General features: G+C 37.5%; 1 protein-coding gene, 1 long non-coding RNA gene and 1 other non-coding gene across 5 annotated transcripts; 1 reads left to right on the top strand and 2 right to left on the bottom strand.

Moving 5' to 3' along the window:
* Positions 1 to 1,907: 1,907 nt before the first annotated feature.
* Positions 1,908 to 13,226, top strand: LOC111338300 (uncharacterized). Of its 2 annotated transcripts, none has more exons than XM_022944752.2 (4): positions 1,908 to 2,040; positions 6,416 to 6,643; positions 7,296 to 8,981; positions 11,894 to 13,226. In XM_022944752.2, the coding sequence occupies exons 1-3, from the start codon at positions 2,034 to 2,036 to the stop codon at positions 7,706 to 7,708; spliced, it is 648 nt and encodes a 215-aa protein (XP_022800487.1). In that variant the 5' UTR covers positions 1,908 to 2,033; the 3' UTR covers positions 7,709 to 8,981; positions 11,894 to 13,226. The 2 variants fall into 2 exon arrangements, with proteins under 2 accessions (XP_022800487.1, XP_022800486.1); XM_022944751.2 differs by lacking the exon at positions 1,908 to 2,040 and adding an exon at positions 2,674 to 3,637.
* Positions 12,769 to 12,842, bottom strand: Trnai-aau (transfer RNA isoleucine (anticodon AAU)). Its single transcript has one exon. It is a non-coding gene; the product is annotated as a tRNA-Ile (tRNA).
* Positions 13,222 to 24,768, bottom strand: LOC148719469 (uncharacterized). 2 transcript variants are annotated; one of them, XR_015994336.1, is made up of 2 exons: positions 24,351 to 24,768; positions 13,222 to 14,255 (listed from the first exon to the last, which is right to left on the bottom strand). It is a non-coding gene; the product is annotated as an uncharacterized LOC148719469 (long non-coding RNA). The 2 variants fall into 2 exon arrangements; XR_015994335.1 differs by lacking the exon at positions 24,351 to 24,768 and adding an exon at positions 22,588 to 24,327.
* Positions 24,769 to 26,398: the final 1,630 nt, after the last annotated feature.

The raw sequence follows: 26,398 nt of genomic DNA, 5'->3' as shown, positions 1-26,398 counted from the left end.
GACATCGAATCGTCATGAAACTGTTTATATTGTGAAGTTATGAAAACCTTCAGATCCGAAGTGTCTAAGACCAATATTTACAAGCTTTCGACAATTCTTTTACAAGACCTTTGTTTGTACACGTGACAAAACATCGGCCGGTTACTATGGTGAATAGATCGCCAAAATACGCTGTGTAAGTCTAATGAAAGCATCTTCATATTTAGCTTTGGACGCGATACCATCATTAGGTTGTTATGAGATAGATAAAATCAAAATTGCAAAAGTTACTGTTTCCCATGGAAAAAAGATTTTACATACGGGTCCTACCCGTTCCTCTCATTAAAATTAGAACTCAGTTACTTAGTAAACTAGAAGCTGTTGTTAAGTTTGGATGCTGAATGGCAATGTCCAAATTAAAACAGAAAGTTAACAGATCGCCATTTCTCGGTATTCCGGGAAGTTGTTTGCTTATTATCGGCTTCTGCCATGTCTGCGTCGCTTCGTTTCTAGCCTGTGCTATCCTGGAAGTTTGTTAAACAGATGAGCTTGTTTCATACTTGTTCTCAACTACAGGAGCAGTAACGATCAAGACGACGATTTTTAAAAAAAATTCGTTCAGAAATGACAATTTTAAAGCAAAAACAGAGTCAGTTTTTCGCTCTGCTTATTAGCACCTGAAAGCAGTATTCAGTTTCATCTGGACTACAAGAATGAAAACTTCCGTTCGGTTTCCCTACACTCCGAACTGTTACGATTTCATTAACGTCGTATGTCGATTTGTAGACAATTCAACGGCTACGAAGTGCGCAATTAAGTTTTCAGAGCCAGGCTCTTATAACTTCTGTCTGTGTTTAGTATTGTCTACACCGCCCTGGTGTGTATGAGGTCGAAACTGAAATGTCGAGAAATGATTTATGTTAATAAGAACTGGTAGTTTTATCGCATTAATACACATTCAACTCATCAATAATTCTCCTTCTAATTGCTTTTGTTTCCTTTTATAGATTTACATAGAGAAATTAAGTTTTTTTGTTTTTTTTTTGTTTTTTTTTTATTTTTTTTTCGTTTTTGGATATTTATTCAGAAATTTTGCGTGGGAACTTAGCACGCGGCTGGGCAAAATTGATCCCCTCGTCTATGTTTTTTGCGGACGTGTATCGTGACGCGTGACAGTCACCGGTGCATGGGGTCGGTATGCATCAGATAAGAAAAATTCATTTCTTTTAAAATAGGTTTAGTTTCTCTTATATTTTTTTAATATACAAAATTGCTGAAGTATTTTCATATTAAAGTGCAGGGTCGCCCACCGCTTTGTCTCATATACAGAGACGTCGTGTCTTGAAACGATGACGAAAAAGGAATCAAGTTGAAGCAAACTGAAAGCCTTTAGGAAGACGTAATCAAAAATCTCGAATTAGTTATTTTATTTAATTCAATCTTTCGCCTTTTATCTCCGCCATTTCTTAAACTGAGAGCAGCGCACCTTCACGGGGATGGCGTTTTTTTAAATCAGGCTGACACTCGAAATTTTACTTTTTCATTTGCTGATGAAATGAAAAGTCATTAGATATCGGCGAGGGTTCAAAGAATTCCTCTCTCCGTCATTTGATCAGTTTTAATTTAATAAAGTGTACATGACAGACTGATCTGCCATGTTTTTTCGGCTCGTAACTTTTACAAAACAAATTTTTTTATTTGTACTTTAAAGTACACGTTTGTAAAATAAAGCAAATATTAAGACTGCCACTGAGTCAAAATAACATTGCCGCAGCCAATTTCGCTAAAACCGAATTCATTCATCATTGGCATCCCTTCGTTGCAGCGGAACAAAAGCCGGGGGAATTTAACGATTACACGACTTTCGAAAGATTTTTTTATCATTTGATTGCATTTCATTGGTATTTTTACCGTCACGATTTTGTCATTCATTGAAAGATATTCAAGGGGTCGATTTGAAATTCCAATGATGGATGCACAGAAAGAGATTTTCTAATTTATTTTGTAAATACTGCACAGACGCAAGAGCGACACTATGACGATATGATTTGCTCATGCAAGGTAAAATTTTAAGTACTCTAAAAACATATCTGTATGAGTAAAGAGCCATATCTGTATATTTTTTCTACGTGTTCTACGATCATTCATCAAAACTTGCTGTAATCTGTGAAGAAATTTTTTTCAAGATTCACACGTACACGAATAGGTTCCTGATATACATACGAAACACATGCTAGACTTTTAACACATTTTCCCACAACAGGTTCAATATTGTGGAAGTCGACGCAACAGAGAAGCCATCATTAAACCGTAATCGGATGTGAGTCATTTCAATAATCAAACAAATAGCCACGAGGTTTCTATAATGACTAATTAGGTTTTCTCGGTGTTTTTATGAGAAACATCTATCATCTGAATATCTCAGTAACCGATGGTCAAGCTGGCGTTCTCAAAAGACTCTTAAGGCTAATCTTGTTGTGGTTTTTTGTTACTAGTAGCCGCGAGCACTGTCACCGTAATTGGCGCCAAACAGACACTTTTCCCGCCTAAATCGCACACTGATGTCAATTGAGGCAGCATGTAGGCGACCGCGGCTTTCTTTGTCAGAGATAAGGGAATAAACGAGTCTCGTCGAATAGGTGACATCTTTTTATATAACCATGTAAGTTCGAAATGCGTTTTCATAAGATTCTTTATCAGCATAAAGTACATGTATAGTCCTTTGAAAATATCGTATCTAAATTATCTTTCTCTCGTGAAGGTGAAAATTATTGGAAAACTTCAGTGACACTTATGTCTCTCTATTCAAACAAGTCGCTGAGTAAAATACATAGCCCGTGGTGGTTTCATATTGTTTTGTGATACACGGAAATACCCGTCGTCATTTTTTTCTTTTTTTATTAATTGCGGCTACAACTTTCGTAGAGCTCTTATATATGCTTGCTCGATAAAGTGACCCCAACATTTAATTATCGGCTTTTGGTTGTAATGTCAATATCAACTGCATTGGTTCGTCTCCGCTTGACATTTCATAAGCATTTCTTAGTTTCTGAGGAATATGTTTTCATATGTACCTCTTTTGTTTCACAAAGAAAAATTAATAATCCCCCCCATTAAACGTCTCTTTGCACAAGGCGCCGGAAGGACTAGCTGACAAAACACGCGTGTCGCCAGCCTAAAAAAAAACTTTGTCGAAGTTCAGCTCAAATTATCATGTGTTCGCCAGTTTGCCCAAACAAACCACCTCATTTGAGCTATATACGGAAAGTGGAAACAGCTCGAGTTTCGTGGTCAGACATTGCGCTGTGCGGTTTCAGCCTCTGAAAGGACTCTGACTAAATTCGAAAGTATTCCCTGACAGTTAAAGCTTCCTTCTTGAAATTCTTCCCCTTGAACAGAATCGAAACAGATACAGTTCTTCTAAGCCAACAGTAACCTACTTCGACACATTTCTCGATCTAAGCCTCATCTACAGAGTAATTCGAAGCATTGATCGAGTTTCACACGTTCTAAAGTCTTCTCCGAACAACGTAAAATAGAAGCTATTGTTTGCGGTCGTATTATTGTTGAAGTTGAAGAATGCGGGTAAAGGAAATGATGAATAGAATCGTGATCTTGATGGTAACACTGTTTGTAACCAGGCTCCCCATCGTGACAGGTTAGTGGACAATCAACGGCACATGTTCTTTTACTAGCTACAGGTTAGAAGAAATGTTTTAATGACCACTACCGCTTATAACACTGCTCACTATTTCAAGCCATCAAGCAAGATTTTGAAATCGAACTAAACCTTTACCTTTTTCCATAACCATAAGCCAGTTTAAATAGCCACGACACTCTGGAGTTAATAACTCTTTGACTTCTCCGACGGATTTTAATTCAATATTTCTTATGATATATATTTGCTCAGAGTTTCTATTTGTTTTTTCCTTGCCTAAGAAAAAAACACGTTTAAAAAGCAATATCTTAGACTTTCTTAAGTGAAGTGAGACAACTTTCGATTTCCTTTGAAGTCTGGCATGAAAGTAAAATAAATACGGCTCGACCTTTTCCTGTAAATTGTCCTCGTTTAGTGTTATCAGAACAGATGGCAGTTTTTAAAACACGGACCCCGTATCAAAATCGAACTAAAAATAAAATTGTGAACATGAGTACATCTTTTTTTTTTTATCTGGTGTGTATGAACATTTCAGAAATATTTAAACCAATTCATATCGAAAGCAGGTTTTTGGGAATTGTTGATTCTATCAACACAATGGATCACCCGGCTTTCTCAATAGCGACTAACTTAAGTCTACATGTCAATGTTATCAATATCGTAACCAACTTGAACACGATGGTGTTGGGGTAAATTTACTTGCAGCGGTATTTCATTACGTTAGTCTTACTTCCCGCTCAAAAATACCTTTGATATTGATCCGAGACTAGCTATATGGACTATTGATCGACGCTGTTTTAAAATCACAAATTACGAGTGGACTAGCGAAGTTATTGAATAGACAATTAATTGCACGCGCCACTTAAATTTCATTCTGTTTGTTGGTGAGAAAAATTGTTCACAAAAAAGCCGGAACTAACAATCGAAAGTTAAACAGCTGGTCAACCTTTCCTTGATACTATTTAAAATAACAAGAGTTTTACCAAAAACGTTTCATACTCCGGCAAATTACTTTTATTGGATGCTAAAAACACTTAATTTTTTGCTCAAGTCAAAACTGAGATTCTGAAGCCTTATTTCAAAACATTTCATTTCACAAATAAACATTGCGAGATCTTTATTTTGCTTAATTCTTATTGTTTACGGTGCAATGCACTCATTTATATCGTTTAAAAACATATGAACATATGCAGTTTTTTTTAATACAGCTATAATTCTACTAAAAATCAATTTGATTTCATATATCTATTTGGAAATTTCTTTTTCTACATCTTCATGTGTGGCCGACTCGTTAGTTCATATTCGTTTGTTTAGAATTATATTTTGTTTTGTTTGTTTTTATGTTTATATATATTTATGTTTATATATTTAAATAGAATAAATGTTTGAAAAGAAAATTTGCCCTGAGCGGGATTTGAACCCATGTCCCCCCGTTTATTTTTATATATATATATATATATATATATATATATATATATATATATATACATATTTATACATGTATATATATATTTAGTATAATTTCAGAGCTGAACAAAGAGTTTCCGGCAATCTGATTGGTCGAGCGGTTCCTTAGATGACGCTATGACGCTATGACGCTATATAAACCGCTCCGCGGGGTTTATATAAAATGTTAAACTAAAATGTTAATAAATGATACTAAAATGTTATGATTCTAGAATTTTCTCTGTTGTTCAGCTCTGAAATTATACTAAAACAATTATTCGCCTCAGGTTCGGTGAATATTGTCGAATAATCCCCTCGACTTCGTCTCGGGTATTATTCGACGATATTCACCTCGCATTCGGCGAATAATTGTTAAATATATACCTTTGAGGCGAGGACGGACAACTTCGAGTGAAGAAAGACATATACTCAATAAAAAGTCTAAAAAGTTTAATAAAAAACGTTTCGGTCCGAGACCTTCATCAGTTGTAATGCAATCTGTATTACTGTATTACAATCAGTTGTATTACAACTGATGAAGGTCTCGGACCGAAACGTTTTTTATTAAACTTTTTAGACTTTTTATTGAGTATATGTCTTCCTTCGCTCGAAGTTGTCCGTCCTCGTGTGCCACACTACTTCTCCTACCATTTATCGAGGTTTGGACTGTGAATCCTTTTGGATCCTTCTGGCGCGGCGTCACTGTTGGCTCGAGGCCTTTTAACTTGTTATATATATATATATATATTTACCTCTGAGGGTTAATGATATTACTAGGCATCAAAATTTTATTTGAAACAAGCATGAAAAATTAACCAAGGGTTTCAATCTTAGATTTTAGAAATTTTTCTTGTGTTCCCTAAGGTATACATCTATAAATTCGGAGTTTATCCAAAAAAATTCTTTGCTATCAAGAATTGTGCATTTTTGGGTGCTTTCGCTGCTTTTCAAATACATTTAAATGCTCCAATGTTATATTGGTATGTTTGTATGCAACTCGCCGGGAATTCGACCGCAACTAATCCGTTTGCACTTGGAAATCTCTTGGTTTCTGACTTTTTACGAAGTAGGCTGACGTAAATCGGGTGCGTGACAGGACGGAAAACGCGTGCACTGTAAGTACCTCTCGTTGTGCCATTTAAAACCTTAGAAAACTTTTCTAAGGCTTAGTGTGGGGCAACAGGGGATACTTACACTGCACGCATTTTCCGTCCTGTCATGTTTTTCTTTTACTTTTTTTAAAATAGTTTCACAAGATTATGAGCTCATTTGGAGCAGCGGCGTTTTTCAACTTTTGACCTTGCATTTTCTTCATTTCTCTTTTCTCATCAGCTAACGTTTCGTGTTTCTGCAATTCCCCGTCGTGCCCGCAGGCTTTGTGTCAATCAAGTCAGCAGTGTTTTAGCGGACTATTAAGGAGAGTGAAGGCTGATGGGAACGTTTCCACGAGTGTTTCGTACGGCTGTATTGAGACGCTAAGTCCCAGTCTCTCTTGTTTAAACTCGTCGCTTTTGATATGCTGTGATAAGGACCTGTGTAACATGCCAAACATGTTGAGAAGTAAGTGTTAACAGTACGTAAGCTGTAAGGCCCTAACTTCCTCTTGTTTGAGATTTTGTGTTTATATGTTTCAAGTTACTTTACACATCATTACGTCAAACGAATGCCCGTGAAATAGCATGCAACTAACAACATATTCACAATAAGAAAAACATCCACACTGTCGCCCTTATACAAAGTACATTCGGAGTCACGGAAGTCACGACGGGAAACTAGCAAACAGCGAACCTAGCTAACAAAAGCTGCAGTGAAAAATTTCATTTTTCAAGCTGTTCAATAAAAATCATAGAAAATAACTTACTAACAGAGTCCCAACTCTAAAACTGTATAGTGTTATGAGCGTGAAGGCTACGTTAAACAACGCGCGTCAGTCATGTGTGCGTTACAGAGGCGTAGCCAGCCTACAGATATAGTCCTGTGGGCCCAGTCCCTACAGACTCTTGGGTATATTTTTACTACAGTTAGAAAAGCTGGTTACGCACCTGTGTTAGATAGTCTATTGTTATGAAGTTTATCTCCTGATATTTTTTGATGGCACTGGCCAGCCTTCCTGATTGCTTTGATGTTGTTTTAGCGACATACAAGAAAAATATTGCTTGGGTACTTGAAGGGTACATTTTGAAATTTTCTTTGTTTCTCTTGTGATTCCCAGAAATAACCAAAACTCTTCAAAACAGAGCCCAGGTGGACACCAAGGAGCATGCGTTTAACGATGATCAAGAAGACGTAGAGCCTGTCTCCAACAAATGTACGGAATCAACGCCTGCGATGCAAGTGGCCAGTGTAGTCGCGCCAAGTGTGTTAATTCTGACTGTAATTCTCTTATCTCTGGGGATTTTTTACAAAATAGCGCGCTATCAGAAGATCCGAATCAGTCAATTAAAGAGAGGCTTTAAACACAAGGCGTCAAGAGAAGGATTGATAAAAAAAGTACAAGAATTAAAAGGATGTGGTTTGTTAGTGAGGCAGAACGTTCCGGAAGTCTTTCAGACGACAGCTGTTATTAGCAGGAGCTGTTCTGAAAGTGATTATCGTGTATTGCTGTCCAGTCCCCACAACGTGTAAAGATATCACAAGGGCCTGGAACAGACTTTTCAATTTGTTTATTTAAATTTAAAGAAATCGTCGTTTACGCCTTTTACCGCAAAGTGTAATTTATTCCCTCTGAACTGATAGTCCAAATCAGGTTCATTTGGCCATTTTAAAAATTTTGAGGTTTATCAACTAAATGACTTTTATTACATCTTTGGACTTTGTATGACCTTGTCGATCAGAAAAAAAAAGTGGCCACGATGCGAAGCAGATGGCAGAAACGAATGGGAAATATGAGGATTCAATGGCAAGTTTCAAATTTCAAAAGATTTACATGCTGGAGGGAAAGCAAACATTTTTACTCAGTGGTACGTGAAGAGTTGGCTCCAAGAAACTGTCATTTAAAAGGTTTGAGATTCCGTCTCTCTGGCAATATTTAGCAATTCAGGCGCCAGCCACGGAAGGAGAGTTCGTGGGTCAGACTAATATCCTAGATAACAAAACACACCAAAAGAGTGAAATACTGTTTATTAATTATAAAAAAACTTGAATATTACACAAATGCAACTGGGATAAATTCAGTTACGTCAACATGGACTTCACCGATATTTCGCCAAGAGATTCAATCTGTCTCTAGTTAACAGTTTATCACGAGAATCTAAAGTTTCGATCTAACGTGAAAAATATTTGAATGGTAAAAAAGTGGTCAATTAATTAATAATAGATTCCATTTGAAAATTTTATAAGGGAAAATTGCGGACAAAAGTACCGTATGCAACGTTTTTAAAACGTTTGAAACGTTTTTCTACCGAATAAGTTATGATATTTATTAAAAGATAAATCGTGGAACGAGACTGTACTTCACAGTTTGAATAGATAACTTTAATATTCTGCAATTGTTTGGAAGGAATTAAAAACAGAAGTTAATTAATAATTGCTCTAGTGATGATAAGACGTACTGTCCGTCAGTATTCAAATAATGTCATTTGACTCTTCGTTTTTAAGTTTATTGCTTGATAGCCCCTGGAGAGGTATAAGTTTTTTTCATTACCTTAAGAAGCTATTTGTGTACTGCCCCCATTTTAATACGCAAGACCCCAAGAGAGAGATTATACATTAAGAAACAAAAAGGAACTAGGGTCCTTATATCTGATTGGTTAACAAACGTAAATTAATATATTCTAAAGTTTATATCGGTTGCGAAAGGTGAATTATGTAAACTTATCAACAACTTGCACAATGGGTTTCTCCGTGATCGAAAATTTCGACGAATCTTCGATTTCGTCCGCTTGCGACATAGTCACAGGTGAATCGTTAATGTTTCTAATTATTTTTACACTTATGAGTTCAAGCTTGCCTTACCGTGTACTGGGGGAATATTTATTAATGTTACGAGTTCACAGTAGATTAAAAAGTGTGGGAAATTGCTTCGCCTACGCGATAAAAGTTCGTTCAATGCGCGAATTACTATTATTTCAAATCAGTTTTCAATTCAAAGGTAGTAGCAATCACAAGACAAATTTGTAAGCCGATTACCGCGTTTGGAATATTAATGTTTTAATGTTTTTTTCTTTACGGAATCATTTATAAAGTGCAGGCGTCATGACAGGAGAACTTTATGAATATGTTTTGTATCTGAAAACTTTGAGGTAAACCCAAATTAATGTTTGAAGCCAGAAAACTACAGCGAATCTTAAACTGAGAAAAAAACAGGTAATATTTCTTTTATTTGTGAATTCAATTTGGTTGAATTAGTCGATCTTTGTCGACTGTACGGCATATCTTCCGAAGAGGATAAAAAATTTGAACATGTTTGTTTAAGAATCGAAATTAATCGTTCTATGTTTAGCATCTGAAACCACGATGGTTCTCTTCATCAAATGGAAGGTAAAAGATATGTGTTCACCCGGCTTTCATTGCAGCATTGGAAACAGCATTCGTTTCATTTTTTGACAAGAATTTTTAATGAGCGTCACATGACAAAGTGCATCTCCTTCGAGTGTTGAGTCTTCACTTTCCCTTCATTTACACCTTAAAAAAACATCTGGAACACCGAACAATGAATACAATATGGAGATGTCAAATTGGCGACACTGAAAGGGAGCTGACGAGAACAGCTCTTTCGGCCTGAATTTAAACAACCACTTATTTACGTAGCTGATAAGATTATAACACAATTCAAAATGGGTTAACTAGCGTTATCAATGCTTAATGCAACATCACGAAGAAAGCTGGTGGCCAAATAGATCCAAGGCGGATAAAAATTTTGATATTCGTAAAGACGGACTTTACAATTACTTGCGATAAGATATGCATTAAGTAATTTAAAAAAACCATTGTCTCACTTTCAAATTTTTGACAGAATTTTTTCCTTCAAAGCTTTTTAAGCAGTAAATCAAGTAAGTCGATGAATGTTTTCTTAAACGATGCTTAGTAGTAACAAACTCGAACTTGAGCGGAAAACTTTGTTTACCACGACTGGAAGATCCATCAATGAAATTCCTTTTTAAAATCTAAAATTGAGGCATAGAATTCAAACCCGCTTATAGGAAATCCGATAAATGTGTCTGATAGAGAACTTAAGAACTTTTGTTCGCAATCATTTCAAAGTGACTTAAAGACAAGTGGCCTGATGTAAATCGGCTGGTTTTGAATTTCTTCTAGAACCCTACATAATGAAATATTCAGGCAGAAATTAATCAATGCAAATTCATTTTATTTACGTTATCATATAGGGTGGCTGGAACTTTCGAACCTTTATTGTTATAGATATTGTTTCGATTGTTTGAAATACTCTGCTTACCGCTTAAAATAAGGAAATTGAAACTATATAGACACATTACGGGCAAAAATATATCGTATTGATCGATAGTGCGTCAGGGATTGGAAAGTGTTTGAGTTTTTCATGTCTGATAATAGAATCTTTTGTTCCCTGGCACTCGTGTTGAATTGAAGTATCCACTTAATGACGTCACTGAAGGCCACGCTTAACGAAGCAATATTTAATTGTCCCATACCCTCGTCAAGGTCATTCCTAATAAGGGCCTCGCGCAGCTCTGAATGCTGATGCAAACATCTGGCTTTTGTTGTTCGTAAAGTCCATTTGCCCCTCAAGACATAAACTCAGTCTATAAGGATTTTTAATCAATCCTAAATACCCTGAGATTGGTTTTTCGTATCCCAAAAGACAAGGCCTCCACCTACGGTACGTTTCAATTTTGCTTTCTGTACTATTGGTAGGAAATAAATTGCAGATTTTCTCAATTTTAAATCGAGATGGGCTTTATGTCATGAAAATCTCAGATCCTCAATGAAATGATGATAGACTCCAGACATAAAGGCTTGAAATACTAACTTTTATTCCATGAAACAAACATAAGGGTCTAACTATTGCTACAAGGACAAATAAAATTGAACATTTCTATAAATATTATTATGACGTTTGCAAATTCGTGAAATTATACAATAGTGAGGTAAAATATCTGTATTGCATCAAACATTTCAGCGTATTTTCCCGTAGTGGCTAAATAAATGTCTTGTCATTTTATCGTATTTTTGCTTTCAAACCAAGATTTTAATAAGAAATCGAAAGGAACAAAACACACAGTGCTCGTCGCTTAACGAATCTTTGGCTGATATTTACATTTGCTTTTGTTTGAGAACTGTCTGTCGCGCTAAAAACTAAGGTTCACCACATCTTAAAATGTTCCTTTCTCTTGAAATGGTACCGCTTAAAAAATTTGATATTTGAACCATATCTAAAAGTTTCATCACGACAGCAGACTTCAATTCTACTATTTGGGGCCTCATTTAACTGACGATAACCTGCAATAACTGGCCGCTTTTATTTCACCTAACGTCCATGAGCGAAACGAACATGGTGTCAATGATATTGAATGCAAAATTTTTCAGACTCTATTTAAGACAAATAGAAATTGTTAAATTTTCGACTTTGTAAAGCTTTTTACTGAAATAGCCGCCGATCTATGAAACTTTTTTATCTCCCCCTTTAACTGTTAGACGAATATATCCCTTTAAGGTAATAAAAAAAAAAAGCTAGGCAGATGTTATCACCCGTTATTGCAACAAACTCGGGAACATATTTAAAAAAATCAGTTTGTATCGAAAAAAAAATTATAACGCTAATGGCTTACAACAAAGAGAACGTTAAGATCTTGAAGTAATTTTCGATTCCTTTTATTACGTTTGTGTTTATAGATTTCAAATCAATTTGAATCTCCTTGAGGAACCCACTAACCAGAATCATAAACTGAACTGCGATTACACGTGAAAGAAGTCTGGATCCCGGAACGTTGATCAAGATCTTATCATTCGTGCTGGCATTCGGATTGTTCTCTGTTGCTATGATAATAGCAGTGGCTTTTCACCTCCTGTGCTTTGAAGAAAGAAAGCCGACTGTGAAGGCTGTTTTACAAAGACAAAACAGACTTAAAAACATTGACTATACCCTGGTGTGACATTCAAGATATCGATGTTATCTCTTGTGGTGAGAGATTCCATCGAAGCAGATGAATTCTGGCATTTGCTATGTAGGAATTGATGTTAGGTCTCACTTTGTAAAAGAAACAGATAACTTGTAACTTAGTTAAGGGTTGAGAGAAAATGAATTACAGGTTTTTGTAGGAGAAGAGAATTTTCCTTTTGACAACTAAATAATACGTTAAATGTAATTGCGCTCAGAAGTAGAAACCCTTTCACACCCCAGGAGGAGTAATATCTGATGCATTTCTACATGAAGTTCATTCAATATATTATCACGCGTACAGGTGAAAAAATAACCTTCGTTAACAGCAACTCGAGGTTTCTTTTGTTTGCTTTTAGAGCAAGCAAATTCTCAGAACTGGAAAAATAAGAAAAGCGTGACAAACTTTAAAGAGTATTTATATCGAAACCTTGGTAGTCACTGGGTTAAACAAGGAAAGGTTAAGATTCCCGTAGAGAGCAGAAATGCTGATCTCCAATATTTTGAATTTATAAATATTCCAACATAAATATTTCATAAGTATGATGCACGATCCTCGCACTAGATAGCGCTATTTAAGCAATAGCGAAAATCAGACCTGAAAAAAATCAGGCCTGTACGGGATTCGAACCACTGACCTCTGCGATATTAGTGCAGCGCTCTTACCAATTGAGCTAACAAGCCAACTGGGAGCAGGCCGTTAAGTTGATTCATAATAAACCCGTGAAAGTGATACATCAGATACAATGAAATATATGAAGTTCATATATTTTGAACTGCGGTATTATATATTTTGAACTGCGGTATCATATATTTTAAACTGCTCCCAGTTGGCTTGTTAGCTCAATTGGTAAGAGCGCTGCACTAGTATCGCAGAGGTCAGTGGTTAGAATCCCGTACAGGCCTGATTTTTTTCAGGTCTGATTTTCGCTATTGCTTAAATAGCGCTATCTACTGCAAGGATCGTACATCATACGTATCTAATACCGCAGTTCAAAATATATGAACTTCGTATATTTCATTGTATCTGATAAATATTTCAAATAAAGCGTTTCCCATATGGTAAAAGTTTAGAGTAATCTTTACTTCGTCATATATCTAATTTTACAATGCAGTTTTTCCAGAGCATTTTTGGTTTGTCACTGACATTATCTACCTCAGCTTGGGTATTTAATTAAACAAGAGGAACTTGTTTTGACTTGAATGTAATCATCGGCGTATTCGCAGTGGCCGTAAAGTTTTTAATCAATGATGGGGTGGACCAGTTAATATACAGCGTTTAGACCCTCAGTACGGGTTAGCAGGAGTTAGAATGATCCGATCCCTTACTACCACTAAAACCTTGGTTGGGCATAATTTTTTTAAGAATTTCTTAGGTTCACTCAGCCATTTAGGGTCGTGGACATACAAGCTAAACAAACAATAACAAACGACCAGACACGCCGCTTGTGTGGGCTCCCTGTGCTATTATCAACAGAAGGCCTACTTCTCCGCTTCACAAGAAAAAGCTTTTATTGATTTCTTAATGAATTCAGCAATTCAGCTCACTGAGGATTCCGGGCCACAGTAATACCAAGCCAAACCTGAATTGTAACTAATGCTCTCAGTTTCCTTGCTTAACACCTGCGTGTGAAGGTAAAATTATTCATGTTGCCCAAGAATGTTAGCTGCAAAATGGTACAACTAATATATTAGACAGGACGTTTTTGATCGCCATATGGTTGAATTGTTGTTTTGGTCGCTGCTGCTATTGCTACTGCTATTGTTGTTGTGTAAACATCATTCTCTACCGTCTTATGTTTCTGTGGGCCTCTTGAAGCGTCAGACTGAACAAGAAGATTTGACGTTTGCGGCTCTACTCCTCCTCTCTGATAATAAAACGGACCTTACATTGAGTGTTCTTCTTTCAAAACATAAAAGATGCGCTGCCACTGCTATCACCATGACAACAGAGAATACGGTGGCTGCCAGGATCAGGGACAAAATCTTAACAGTTGCCTCAGGCTCCAGTGTTCCAAAGATTATCGCGCACTCTGAGGGGACTGAGTTCCAGTTGATCAGAACTTTGTACTGCGTTTAATACAACTAGTTGGCAACCTGGGTAAAATGAGTTAATATGTATGAATTTCATTATATTGAAAGAAGAATAACTGAAGGTGTATGACATTGTGGTTGTGCTGTGAGCGTTTCACGTTGCTAATGATGGCAGTGTAAACTCTGAGAAATAATTTGGATATATCCGACAAAGTTGAAATGGTAAATTGGCCACCGTAACGATTACAAAAGCTGACGTTTCGAGCGTTAGCCCTTCGTCGGAGTGAATAGAGGAATTGTGGGTTGTGTGTGCTTTTAAAGGCAGAAAATGGAGCTACGTTATTGGTGGGAACATGGCAACGAGAAAAACACGAATAAATTAGTGGAATGAAAAGCGTTCGTTGATACCTGTGGGATTTAGACTACCGATTTGAAAGATGAGCTTTTGTTCAAGAGTTTTACGGCTTCCCGTGCTACCTAAGTGCATGTAAGGAAAGACCACAGATTTCCAAAATCTGTCTAGCAGTTTTATTACAATCTATCCGCGCCAAATTCAGGAAACTAATTCGAAAATTTTCAATCATTTTAAGCAAATTAAGGCCAAAAACTTGACCAACTTATCGGTCCCCAAATCGCTAACCACTCATCACCAGAAAACCTCAAAACTGTAGTCACCATTCCAGAAAACCTCTCACTTTCCGATTCAGAAAAAATCCGTCCTCTTTGTAGTAAGGGCTTAAATTTCGTTCCCATTTCTGAAACAACGGACGAATTCTCAATTAAACTAGACGTAGAAAAATTCCTTCGCCGCGTTCAATTAAAAGCCTTTTTTCACGACAAAGAGGATGATTCTAACACCTCGAACAAAGACACTTTCGAAACACTTCAGACTCGAAAGTCTAAATGGACTCCCCCGGAGGGCCAGTTCGCATCATTAGACTTTTTTATCAAAAAATGTCGCCACGATATCAACAAACTTAATTTCAATCGTATTACCAAATTTTCCAATCTCTCTTCTGAAGAGTGGTCGGCTCTAAAAAGCCTTAGAAAACGCAAAGACATAGTTATAAAAGCGGCCGATAAAGGCGGCTCAGTCGTTGTTTGGCGCACCGACCTCTACCAAAAAGAAGCTTTGCGGTAACTTTCTGACACCTCTTTTGATCAGAAGGTCGACAAAGACCTGATCAAAACACCAGCAATCAAAACACCGTCAAGAATACGATCAACCAACTCATAACTAAACAAGAATTGTCGGCCACAGCAAAAAATCTCATCATAACCACTCCTAGAACTTCTTGTATTTACTTTTTACCTAAAATTCACAAACTTAACAACCCAGGTCGGCCCATTGTCTCGGCTTGCAGTTGCCCTACCAAACTGATCTCCAGCTATCTAGACAAAATTATGCTCCCATCGTCAAAAATTTACCATCATATATTAAAGACAGCCAACACGCTCTTCAAATTTTTCGCAACTCTAATTTCCTTGGCCAAAACAAACTTCTTTTCACCATGGATATTACGTCTCTTTACACTGTCATTCCTAATGGCGAAGGTCTTCTGGCCCTTAAACATTTTTTGAACAACGTACTGTTAAGGAACCTAAATCTGAAACACTTCTACGCTTAGCCGAACTAGTGCTCACACTCAATTGTTTTTCACTCGGGGACAACTTCTTCAGAAAAACCAATGGTGTAACAAAGGGTACCAAAATGGGACCTAGCTATGCCAATCTTTTTGTAGGTTTTATCGAACACCAATTTGTCAGCCAATACAACGGCTCCAAACCTGAACTCTACGGTCGCTACATCGACGACTGTATCGGCGCTACCTCATCTACCAGAGAGGAGCTGACTCAATTCATAACCGCAGTCAATTCTTTTCAGCCGGCTCTGAAATATACCTGGGAAATTTCTGAAAATTCTTCATCCTTTTCAGACCTCAAAGTTTCAATTGAAGGCAACGGTTTATGCACTAGTGTGTATTACAAACCTACAGACTCGCATAATTACTTGTTGTATTCGTCTTCGCATCCATCTCACGTTAAGAATTCCATTCCTTTTTCTCAGTCTCTAAGACCTCGTCGTTTATGTAGTGATGACTCTGATTTCCACCACAAATCAGAGTCAATGTGCCAGTTTTTCGATAAACGTGGTTACCCTGTTTCTGTCATTCAAGCGGGTTACCACCGCGCCCAACCAGCACTACAAACGTCACAAAAGGAAGAACTTGGAACTTGGAATTTGTATTCCCAAATAGCTAGGCTAATGCTGGGAGATATAGAATAACTAATTTGTAGTGCTAATAATCTACGATAAATATGTGAAGTATAAAAGAAATAATAAATGTAAATAGTTCAAAATCTTTTCAGGTGGTTCGGGGTATTCAGGTTCTGAATGTCCCTTATGGCTAATGATTTAAAAGAAGTAATGTTCTCAGCTTGGACTGTTTGAGTTGACAGTTTATTCCATACCCGAACAGTTCGTATAAACGGAGAATAACTGTGCGCCAAAACACTTGCGTGGGGCTGGAGCATGGCATGTTGGATCCTTGGTCTAGGAGCTGGTTGGATAGAAGGTGGGAATTCGAGATCTATGAAATTATTTTTGATTTTATAAGAAAGAGTCACTTGGGCCAGCAAACGTCTGGATTCCAAGGAGTCCCAACCAAGTTGATTTACAAGATCTTGTGAGTTTGTAGATCTCTTGTAATTGTGTGCGACGTAACGAGCAGCCCGTCGCTGGACTTTTTCGATAGTTTCAGTGTCCCTGTTTGTGTGTGGATTCCAGGCAGCGCTTGCATATTCTAGTAGAGGTCGAATAATTGCTTTGTAGGCTCTTTCCTTGACTTCGGGCGTACACGGTTGTAAAGTCGTTTGACCAGTCCGAGAGCCCCATTGGCTTTGTTGGAAGTTTTGTCACAGTGTTCTTTCCAATTTAGCTTGCTCGTTAATCTAACACCCAGATAATCATAGGAAGTTAAATGTTCCAAGACCTGACTATGCATGTAATATGGTAGTATAACAACGGATCGCTTGTTGGTCAAGGAAATATGGTAGCATGTCCTAACATTAAACTCCATCTTCCAAAGACAGGCCCATGAAGTTAGTCTGTCAAGGTCTTGTTGAAGGATGAGATGATCCGCAGGTTATACAACCTGTCGGTACATAATGGTGTCGACAGCAGAGAGTCTAATATTTGACTTGATGTCACCCACGATGTTATTTATGTACATCAAGAACAGCGTGGGGCCTAAGACAGACCTGAGATAACCTTGCACGGCGTAGAGTGTACGCCGTTTACACTGGTACTTTGGGAGCGGTTGCTTACCCTTTATCCATAATAAGGTTCGGCCTTGAATACCGTAGTGACTTAACTTATGTAAGAGCTTTGGATGTGATACTTTGTCGAAAGCCTTGCTGAGATCGAGTTGGATAACATCAGCTTGACCCTTAATGTTGAGAATGGAGGCCCACTCGTGAATGGCTGAGACCAGTTGCGTTTCACAAGACAGTCTGGACCTGAAGCCATGTTGGTGTTTACAAAGGATGTTATTTGTGACAGGTGCTTGTGGACGAGGCTAAGTACTATGCACTCCATAATCCTGCAACATAGGCAAGTCAAAGAAATGGGCCTGTAATTTTTTGGATCTTGCTTGCCGCCTTCTTATATACTGGTGTAACCAAGGCCTTTGACCATTCATCAGGTAGCCTACCGAAATCGTAACTTTGTTGAAAAAGAAAGGTAAGTACAGGAGAGAATTCGTTAGCTATTAACTTCAGTATACGAGGTGACAGATTGTCCGGGCCACATGCTTTGTTGGGATTCAAATTGCAAATTTGCTTCTTGACACCATTTACATAAAACGACAGATATGGAATTGGCGGATAATCAGATTGACCAATTTCAGGTATGATACCGTCATCGTCCACGAATACAGATTTAACATGATTGTTTAGGGCTTGCGCTTTATCTTTACTGGAGACATAGAGGTTGTTACTGCTCTGAAGTGTTGGAACTTCTATGGATTCAGATCTGCAAGACTTGACGTAATTCCAAAACCGTTTTGGGTTGGAGTCCAAGCTCCCTCCAATCTCGTTGTTGACATAGTTTGAATGTGATGACCGAAGCATATCCACAACTTTATTGCGCTGTTTTCTGTATGATGCTTTAATCGAGGGGTTGTTCGAGTGGGTGACTAGTCGATGCAAAATCCCTTTTTCTCATTTGGCGTTTGATAGCCTTGGTCACCCAAGGTAAGGAGGATTTAGCTTTGGTCATCTTCCATGGAATAAAAGTGTCAACAGCTGAAGCCAAAGAAGTTTTAAACATCACCCAGTTTTCATTTACAGAACGGGCATCTGGATTGGAATTGAAGAATTCCTGATTGATACTTGTAGCTGCACCCTTAAAGCCCTCAAGGTTCATGCGGTTGTAAAGATGAACCTTGTGAGGCGGCTTGTTTACACGACATGGTTTAGTGTTGATTGTAAAGATTACTATATCATGGTCGCTCATGCCGGAATGAATCTGCATATTGGTCACCAATGAAGGTGCCGAAGACAAGACCAGGTCAAGAGTCTTACCAGAAGCTGGTCGAGAGGCTTGTGTCACTGAGTGAGTAAGAGAGTAGTCATCTAGGAAGTTTAATAGGTATTCCGCATCCGCTGTTGAAGGTGAAGTATTCAACAGCGTAGGTGGATCGGTGGACCAATTTATGTCACCAACATTAAAATCCACCGAGACCACAACGGACGGGCAGCTACGTCTTGTTCTCTGGTAAAGATTAGCAAGATTGTCAGCGGTGTAATAAATGCGTGATACTGGGGCACTTGGTGGTTTATAGAAAGAGCACAAATGCAGGAGTTTATTTCCATGTAATTTGATTGAGGCCCACACACTATCGTTGCTATCATCAGTACGGAACTCCGGGTGACCTATAGAAGTTAAATTATCTGCAACAGCAACGAAAACACCGCCACCTCTTCCAAATTCTCGTTCCTTACGGTAAATTGTAAAACCTTGGGGGAAGTAGGCACCGGTTGACGTGTCAGGGAATAGTTTAGATTCGCACCCAAAAATGACATCAGGAGCATGATGTTCGACTGTAGCCTTGAAGATTGCTATGCTTTCTGGGCTCAGAATACTATTACAGTTTATTTCCATGCACTTGAGCTTGGTATTAGGTTTCAGTTTTGGCCTTTTGGGTGTAGAGTAGTGTGGAGGCGATGAAGATAGTAAGACTGCAAGGGAGCTAGGTGACTCCGATACATGAACTTCTGTACCAAGAGGCGAGTATTGGTTTGGCGACTGTATATCCGATGCTAAGCTTAAAAGAGAGGTAGAATAGTTTGGTAAACCACACTCTGGACATCTCCAAACACATGAGGTATTTGCAAGAGCATTGTAGGTTATACTGTCAATATTTAAAGTGCACCTACACCCAAAAAATTTTTTTCGCTTAACAAAGTAAGCATATTTTTTTGAGTATTTCTGCGCAAAAATTTTTTTATTTGCTCAAATCTTCAATTTTCTATTCCCAGTCAAAATACGGAAAATCGGCCGCCATCTTGCCCCACGACCGAGTTTAAAGAAGAATGGCTCTAGCAGGTAATGTGACGTCAAATCGAGAACACGAAAGTCTGCATCTCTCACATTTTCACTTGTTTGGGAAGATTGTCGTCGATATTGTCCGAAATATGCCGACTAGGTGTGTTGTATGAAGAATGTATAAAGCGTGATACCCTCTTGCAAATTTCGCACGTTGCTACATCCTTCTACAACACACTTAGTCGGCATATTTTCGGACAATTATCGACTACAACCTTCCCAAACAAGTGAAAATGTGTGAAATGCAGACTTTCATGTTCTCGATTTGACGTCACATTACCCACTAGAGCCATTCCTCTTTAAACTCGGTCGTGGGGCAAGATGGCGGCCGATTTTCCGTATTTTGACTGGGCATAGAAAATTGAAGATTTGAGCAAATAAAAGAAATTTTGCGCAGAAATACTCAAAAAAATAAGCTTACTTCGTTAAGCGAAAAAAGTTTTTTGGGTGTAAGTGCACTTTAAACAGCGAGTATCAAACCAATGATCGCAGAAGTCACAATGTATTCCTTTCTGATTTGACTTTACAGCTTTGGAGCACTTGCCACATGGATATTTTACAGGTCCAGGGTTCGGCTCAATATCGCCACATAGGAATAGTAGGGTAATAAAGGATCGTGCTAGTTTCTTGCCTCTGTTTTCGTGGGAAGTGTTGAGCACCTGACGAAAGCAGCGAGTTTTCAGGAGGCCCACAAATCCAGTGCTTATCGGACGGTTTGGAGCAGAAATCAAGCCATAATAGCAACTAGCTGGTAAATCAGCACTTAAGGAAACATCCATATGCATTGTTGATGAAAGACAGGCGAAAAATAAGCCAAGAAGAAGGATTTGGAACGTAGCTGTAAATTTCCCGTCCGCCATCTTGGCCAACCGCTGACCTATTCCATTCCGATCGCATTCCATTCACTCTCACGTTTCACTCTCACAACCACTCAGTTATATCCATCATTCTTAAAAACTTTATATTACTTCAAAACGATCCAGAGACAAGCACTATCTTTCCGCAGCCTCCGCTCATTTCATTCAAACGCGACAAAAACATAGGCAATTTTTTGGTCAGAAGTTCATTTCAGACTAATGACCAACCAGGCACTTTTAAATGCGCTCGTGCACGATGCAAAACGTGTCCTTTCATTCACAACACTGAGAAAATATCGGGACCCAAACGATCCATTAAGGTCACCGATCACTTCACGAGCACCTCCGCCAATGTAATCTATTGAATAAAGGCTGATAGTTTCTAAAGAAACTGTTTGGGGCCGCGTCGGTGGGGGTAACGAAATAATTTGAATATATCAACAAAGTTGAAATGGTAGATTTGCCACCGTTACGATTATAAGAGCTGACGTTTCGAGCGTTAACCCTTCGTCGGAGCGAATGACGATTCATTCATTACACTGTCGTTAGCCCTTCGTTCGTCGATTCGCTCCGACGAAGGGCTAATGCTAGAAACGTCAGCTTTTATAATCGTAACGGTGGCCAATTTACCATTTCAACTTTGTTGATATATTCAAATTATTATGTAATCTATTGCGTAACTTGCACTTATTGCAAAAAGATATACATCGGCGAAACAGACAGAAGACCAGGTGACCGATTCCGAGAACACCTTCACGACGTGGAAAGGAATAACAGGGACACATCGAAGCCAGTCGCAAGACATTTTAATTTACCTAATCATTCTAAGCACCATGTGGCAATCTGTGGTCTTTCCTTACACTTAGGTAGTACGGAAAGCCGTAAAACTCTTGAACAAAAGCTCATCTTTCAAACTGGCAGTCTAAATCCCACCGGTATCAACGAACGCTTTTCATTCCACTAATTTATTCGTGTTTTTCTCGTTGCCATGTTCCCACCAATAACGTAGCTCCATTCCCCTATTCGCTAACGCTCGAAACGTCACTTTTTGTAATCGTTACGGTGGCCAATTTACCATTTCAACTTTGTTGATAAATCCAAATTATTTCGTTACCCTCACTGACGCAGCCCCGAACAGTTTCTTTAGAAACTATCATCCTTTAAACTCTGAGGACACAGGTGGTTTAAGAAACTCAGTGGTTTGGTAAAAACTTATAGGTCAATTCGTAATATCTCACGATCATTTGTATAAAACTCAATAACCCTCCCTCCCCCCCTCGCTTCTCTTCCATATCCTGCTAGCAACCTGCAATTTTTCACGAGTGACACTACTATAGTAATCAGATATGTTTCATAAAAGTATAGCATTATAATATTTGTAGAAACTGTCATTATCTCACCCAGTTAGACAAATGAATTGAGTTCTTAGAGCAAAACGTGCAGTGCTAGAGATCGTAACTGGTAAATTTTACTGCAGAGACCTTCTGTACTTTTTAATCAATAAAATGCAGCAAAAACCGTAATATTCGCTTCTCCTACCAGTTTTTTCCCGTTACTTGATAGCATGATAGAAGAAGGCATTAACTGATGCAACACAGATCCTAAGATTAAAATAAAACTAAATGGGTGCATTGGCAAGGATTTATTATTCGAAAGTGTTTTAGAAACAAACCTTTTGTTTAGGGCCCGTGAACATAGGTTAAGGGCATTTCTGCTGTTGGTTTAAACGCTCTGGCTCACTGACTTCATTCTACCGGTGCCATGCATAGTTTAATTCAGAAGGTTACAATGACTGAATTACACAAAGCCTCTTATAAAACCACTTATAAAACCACTCTCTTAGTACAGTATATCAATAATTTTGCTTTTCGACCTATCGGAAAAAGTTTTCTATACTGCTGCTATATACAATATGAAGCAACCAACCTACCGTGCAATTATGAAGTGTGTTTCGATATTTTTATCAGCTAGGTAAGCTTGAAGTGTCTTTTCTTAAAAACCGCTTGTCACCTCGGATTCAGATATGTGCGCGTAGCATTTAAAAGGTGGAAGGGGGTAAAAAGCACTCCCTAAAATTTTTTGTCCTTTATCAATTTTCGTGCTGTTTGCCTCAAAAGGACATCTGCGGATACGATGTCGCCAAACTGTCTTTTTGCTGCAGCTGAATTCTTCAATTTGACTATCCGTTCACGCATGTAGATAAAATGTACAGGGTAACCATTACGAAGCACAGGATGCCTACACGACTTCGTTGATAATTATTCCATTGAGTTCTTATCGAACGTTCCTCGTTTTTTCCTGTTTATTTTTCCATGTACAGGGCAAAAAAACCAAAGTTGTCAAAATTCAACAATTTTCTAGTTCTATTTTCCTGATGTAAGTTAAAAATGTTTAAAAATTGTAAATTGGATGTAGTAAATGCAAATCATCCATAGAATAACACAAATTTAAATTCTTATGGCGTCTCCAAGTGCTATTTCGTTCTTTATTTTCATTACTGATAAAGAATTCCATTTCCAATTCCGCAAAGACCCTGAATATTTTGCTTTTTTATGTGTGTTCGATTGATCTGGATGAACTTGGTAATAACAAGGCCACTATCCCCAACAACATTAGATGTTTTGTAAGAAGTGCGATTTCAAACACTTTTGAAGCGGTCCCAACCTAATTTGAAACATGTTTGTTTTGGAACACTTGTGAAAGATTTGCCCTTAAGACAAAGAATTACGATTTCCGATAAAAACGTTTTACAGAAATTTCAAGGGGAAGAGTTTACCGAAAAAGGAGATTAATTATTTCACTTTCATTTGAATTATTTCTAATTTTGCGAGAAGCAAATTATGTTTATAAACGAATTTTTACCGGGTTTTATATCAAGAACCTCAGGCAAAGTTTGATCTCAAAGATACCACAAAAATGTTTGATATCGTCAAACATGGTTAGAGCTGAAAAATGCTTTACTTGATACTGAGTGATATCAAACCTTCCCCACGATGGAAAAATTATAGTTCAAATTTTCTTTGAACCCGATCAGGTACAAAACATTGAATTTAGAAAATAAAATAGCTAATGCTATAATAAAAAAAAAAAACCAAATTGCTTTAATCTTATCCGAAATTATTGAGACCCACTGGGCAACACGAAATGATTGCTCTGAGAAAATTTTGGTAAACAAAGTTAAAACAATGTAAAGAAAAATAAAAAAAAAAATAAAAAATCGCGCCCCTTTTAGCTTCACATCTTGAATATATCCAAACAAAGATCTCGGAAAAGGAGATTTCTGGATGTTTGAGACTGCAGAGGACGTTTTTTCTTTGAAATTCAGCGTTTGAGTTTAGCTGTATTCTTGAAGTCCTTTTCTGTAATTCAACGATATTACAACAAAGCGTAACAAAAATAAAAGTACATGAGTTATCTTCTCGAGGAGATACTTTGCTTTTCATGTTCCCAATAGCTACGTATTTGAAAACAAACTTTTTGTTGGAGTAAATCGCAGCTTTTAATATCGAAACCTTTTGCGGAGATGATAATTATTAAGTTCTCCGGGCAAAACTGAACAATTTCAATAGCCGGTAAATAAGAACGTAATCTTGTGATGCCTAGTTTTTTCATGGTAAATGCTTGAAATTATTTTGTAAAATTAGCTAGTAAACCCTTAAAGGTAAAACTTCTTCTTAAAATAATTTTTCATACCTGAGGTTCTCTATAAAATTGTAATGAACGCATAGACCACCTCCTCTGTCAGACAAATCTGTGTTGTTTGATGAGCATCAGCACAGGGGGTAATGTTTCTCTCCAAATTATTTTTTGTTTTTATTCTTATCCTTTTAAGTGCCGCCCATAATTTCATATATTGGCGGGATTTTCTTTTCTTTTCGCTCTATCAAAGGTGTTTACAGCCGGTAATGAAACTAAACCATTCCAAAATTTTCCTTCACCAGAAGCTGTCTGCAACCGCCCAACTTTCGACATTATCGCAACCACCATCAAATTAAAAAGTGCTAGGCGCTGAATTTTTGTCTAAAAGATGTTAATGTTGAAGTTTTCTCTTTTCTCGCTGATGGATTTAGAATTTTCAATTCAAACTTGTCTTCACCTGCCATCGTGTGGAATTCTTTTTATTTCAAACGTTCTTGAACGTGTCATAAGGAAAGGAAATCTTTTATCATTACGGAATTGGTTTGTATGTTATTTATTTTATTGTGACTTGTGATCTGATTGTGTTAATGATTTCGAGTACAGTTTATTTCAAAACAGCCACAGTGTCCTCGAATGCATTTTATCATCCCTATTGTGTAATATAAATACAGCGGATTCTTCAATTTTAATTTGAGAAGAAACCTATTACCATAAATGCTTGGAGGTTACGCTTGTTTTACCTTGCTTTGGAAAGCTGACCAAAAGAATCCATTGATTTCTGGAATTTAAAAAAAATTACACTTCTCGGGTCATTTTCATGTCGATGTTCCAGATATCGAGAAAACAAGAAGGAAAAAAAACAGAATATGAGGTTAAAAGATATGAGGGGAAGAAACACCTGAGCCCACGAATTTCTGTTGCAGCTGCTGGTCATAAAAAGAAAATCTATAACTTTATTTAAACTCGGATTTAGAATAGCTCCAGAGAACTAGTATCTCCGAGTATAATTAACATTTCAGAAATACAGCAAAATATATAAATAAGAAAAAAAAAAAATATATATATATATATATGAAATAACTACGCACACGCATATATATCATTGTCTTTAGTCTCATCTACACAGTAATATTGCGAATAGCGCGCGTAAAAGCAGTGACAGAGTCAGAAGTTCTTATGCTATCAGTCAGCGCATTCCATGCTTGAAGAGCAGCATATCTGAACGATTGTAATCCATAGGAGCTCGTATTAACCCTTGGTAGACTCAATTTTAGGGTACCTCTGAGGTTTTTTCGTTCCTCCAATTGCGATCCCAGATATGGTGGAGCAATTCCATAAAGTCTTATACGTAGTGACTAGCATGTTCTGAATACGAGAAGATTCAAGATTCACAGATCCCATTATTCTATAGGAAAATTCATTACTTGACGAGGGAATTCCGCATTAAATTGCACGCGAAAACCGATATCGCACTCATCGCTTCGCGATTCGTGCGATATCGGTTTTCAAGTGCAATTCAATGCAGAATTCACGTGTGAAGCAATGAATTTTCCTTGAGTCGCATAACGGAATAAAAATGAGAAAAGAAAAGAAAGAGCATTACTAAAAATTGTTATGCTTACGTAGATGCGAAACAATTTCACTTAGCCTCGTTTTCAACTCGCAATTCCACGCTAAATACCTCGCTTCGTTAACCAATCAGAATGCGAGATTTTATTCAATGATGCGATTCTAAGTACAGTTTCATAGTCAAGATTACTATTCAGAACCGTCCTTAAGGCCTGCTTATTGAGTTGTTCCAATTTGTCTTTCCAACGGTTGTTACAAAAGTGCCAAACGTCGCTACAAGTTAAGAGCAGGTAAAATAAAGGCAATATATGACCTTCGCTTGATATAATCACCTATAAGATGCTTAAATATATTCCCAACTGACAATTGTTCGTTAACCTTGCTACAAATAGATTAGATATTCTTGTCAAAACAGAGTTTGGAATCTATATTAACTCCTAAGAAGTCAACATAATCACACTTCTTTATTTGTTGTCCAGCAATATTGAAAGAAAAGTCCTGCTCGGTACTACCTAACACAAACAGTTGAAATT

This window comes from Stylophora pistillata, chromosome 12 (genome assembly GCF_964205215.1).
Source record: "Stylophora pistillata chromosome 12, jaStyPist1.2, whole genome shotgun sequence".
NCBI classification, from domain to species: Eukaryota; Metazoa; Cnidaria; class Anthozoa; order Scleractinia; family Pocilloporidae; genus Stylophora; species Stylophora pistillata.
Note: the sequence above shows the minus strand (reverse complement) of the source record. Positions and strands in the feature narration are given on the sequence as shown.

Excerpts from the sequence above, each read along its gene's own strand:
- LOC111338300 (XM_022944751.2), top strand. The coding sequence starts at position 3,559 with ATGCGGGTAAAGGAAATGATGAATAGAATCGTGATCTTGATGGTAACA. Across the intron at positions 3,638-6,415 it reads CAGGCTCCCCATCGTGACAG|CTAACGTTTCGTGTTTCTGC; the intron begins GTTAGTGGACAA and ends TTTTCTCATCAG. Across the intron at positions 6,644-7,295 it reads CATGCCAAACATGTTGAGAA|AAATAACCAAAACTCTTCAA; the intron begins GTAAGTGTTAAC and ends TGTGATTCCCAG.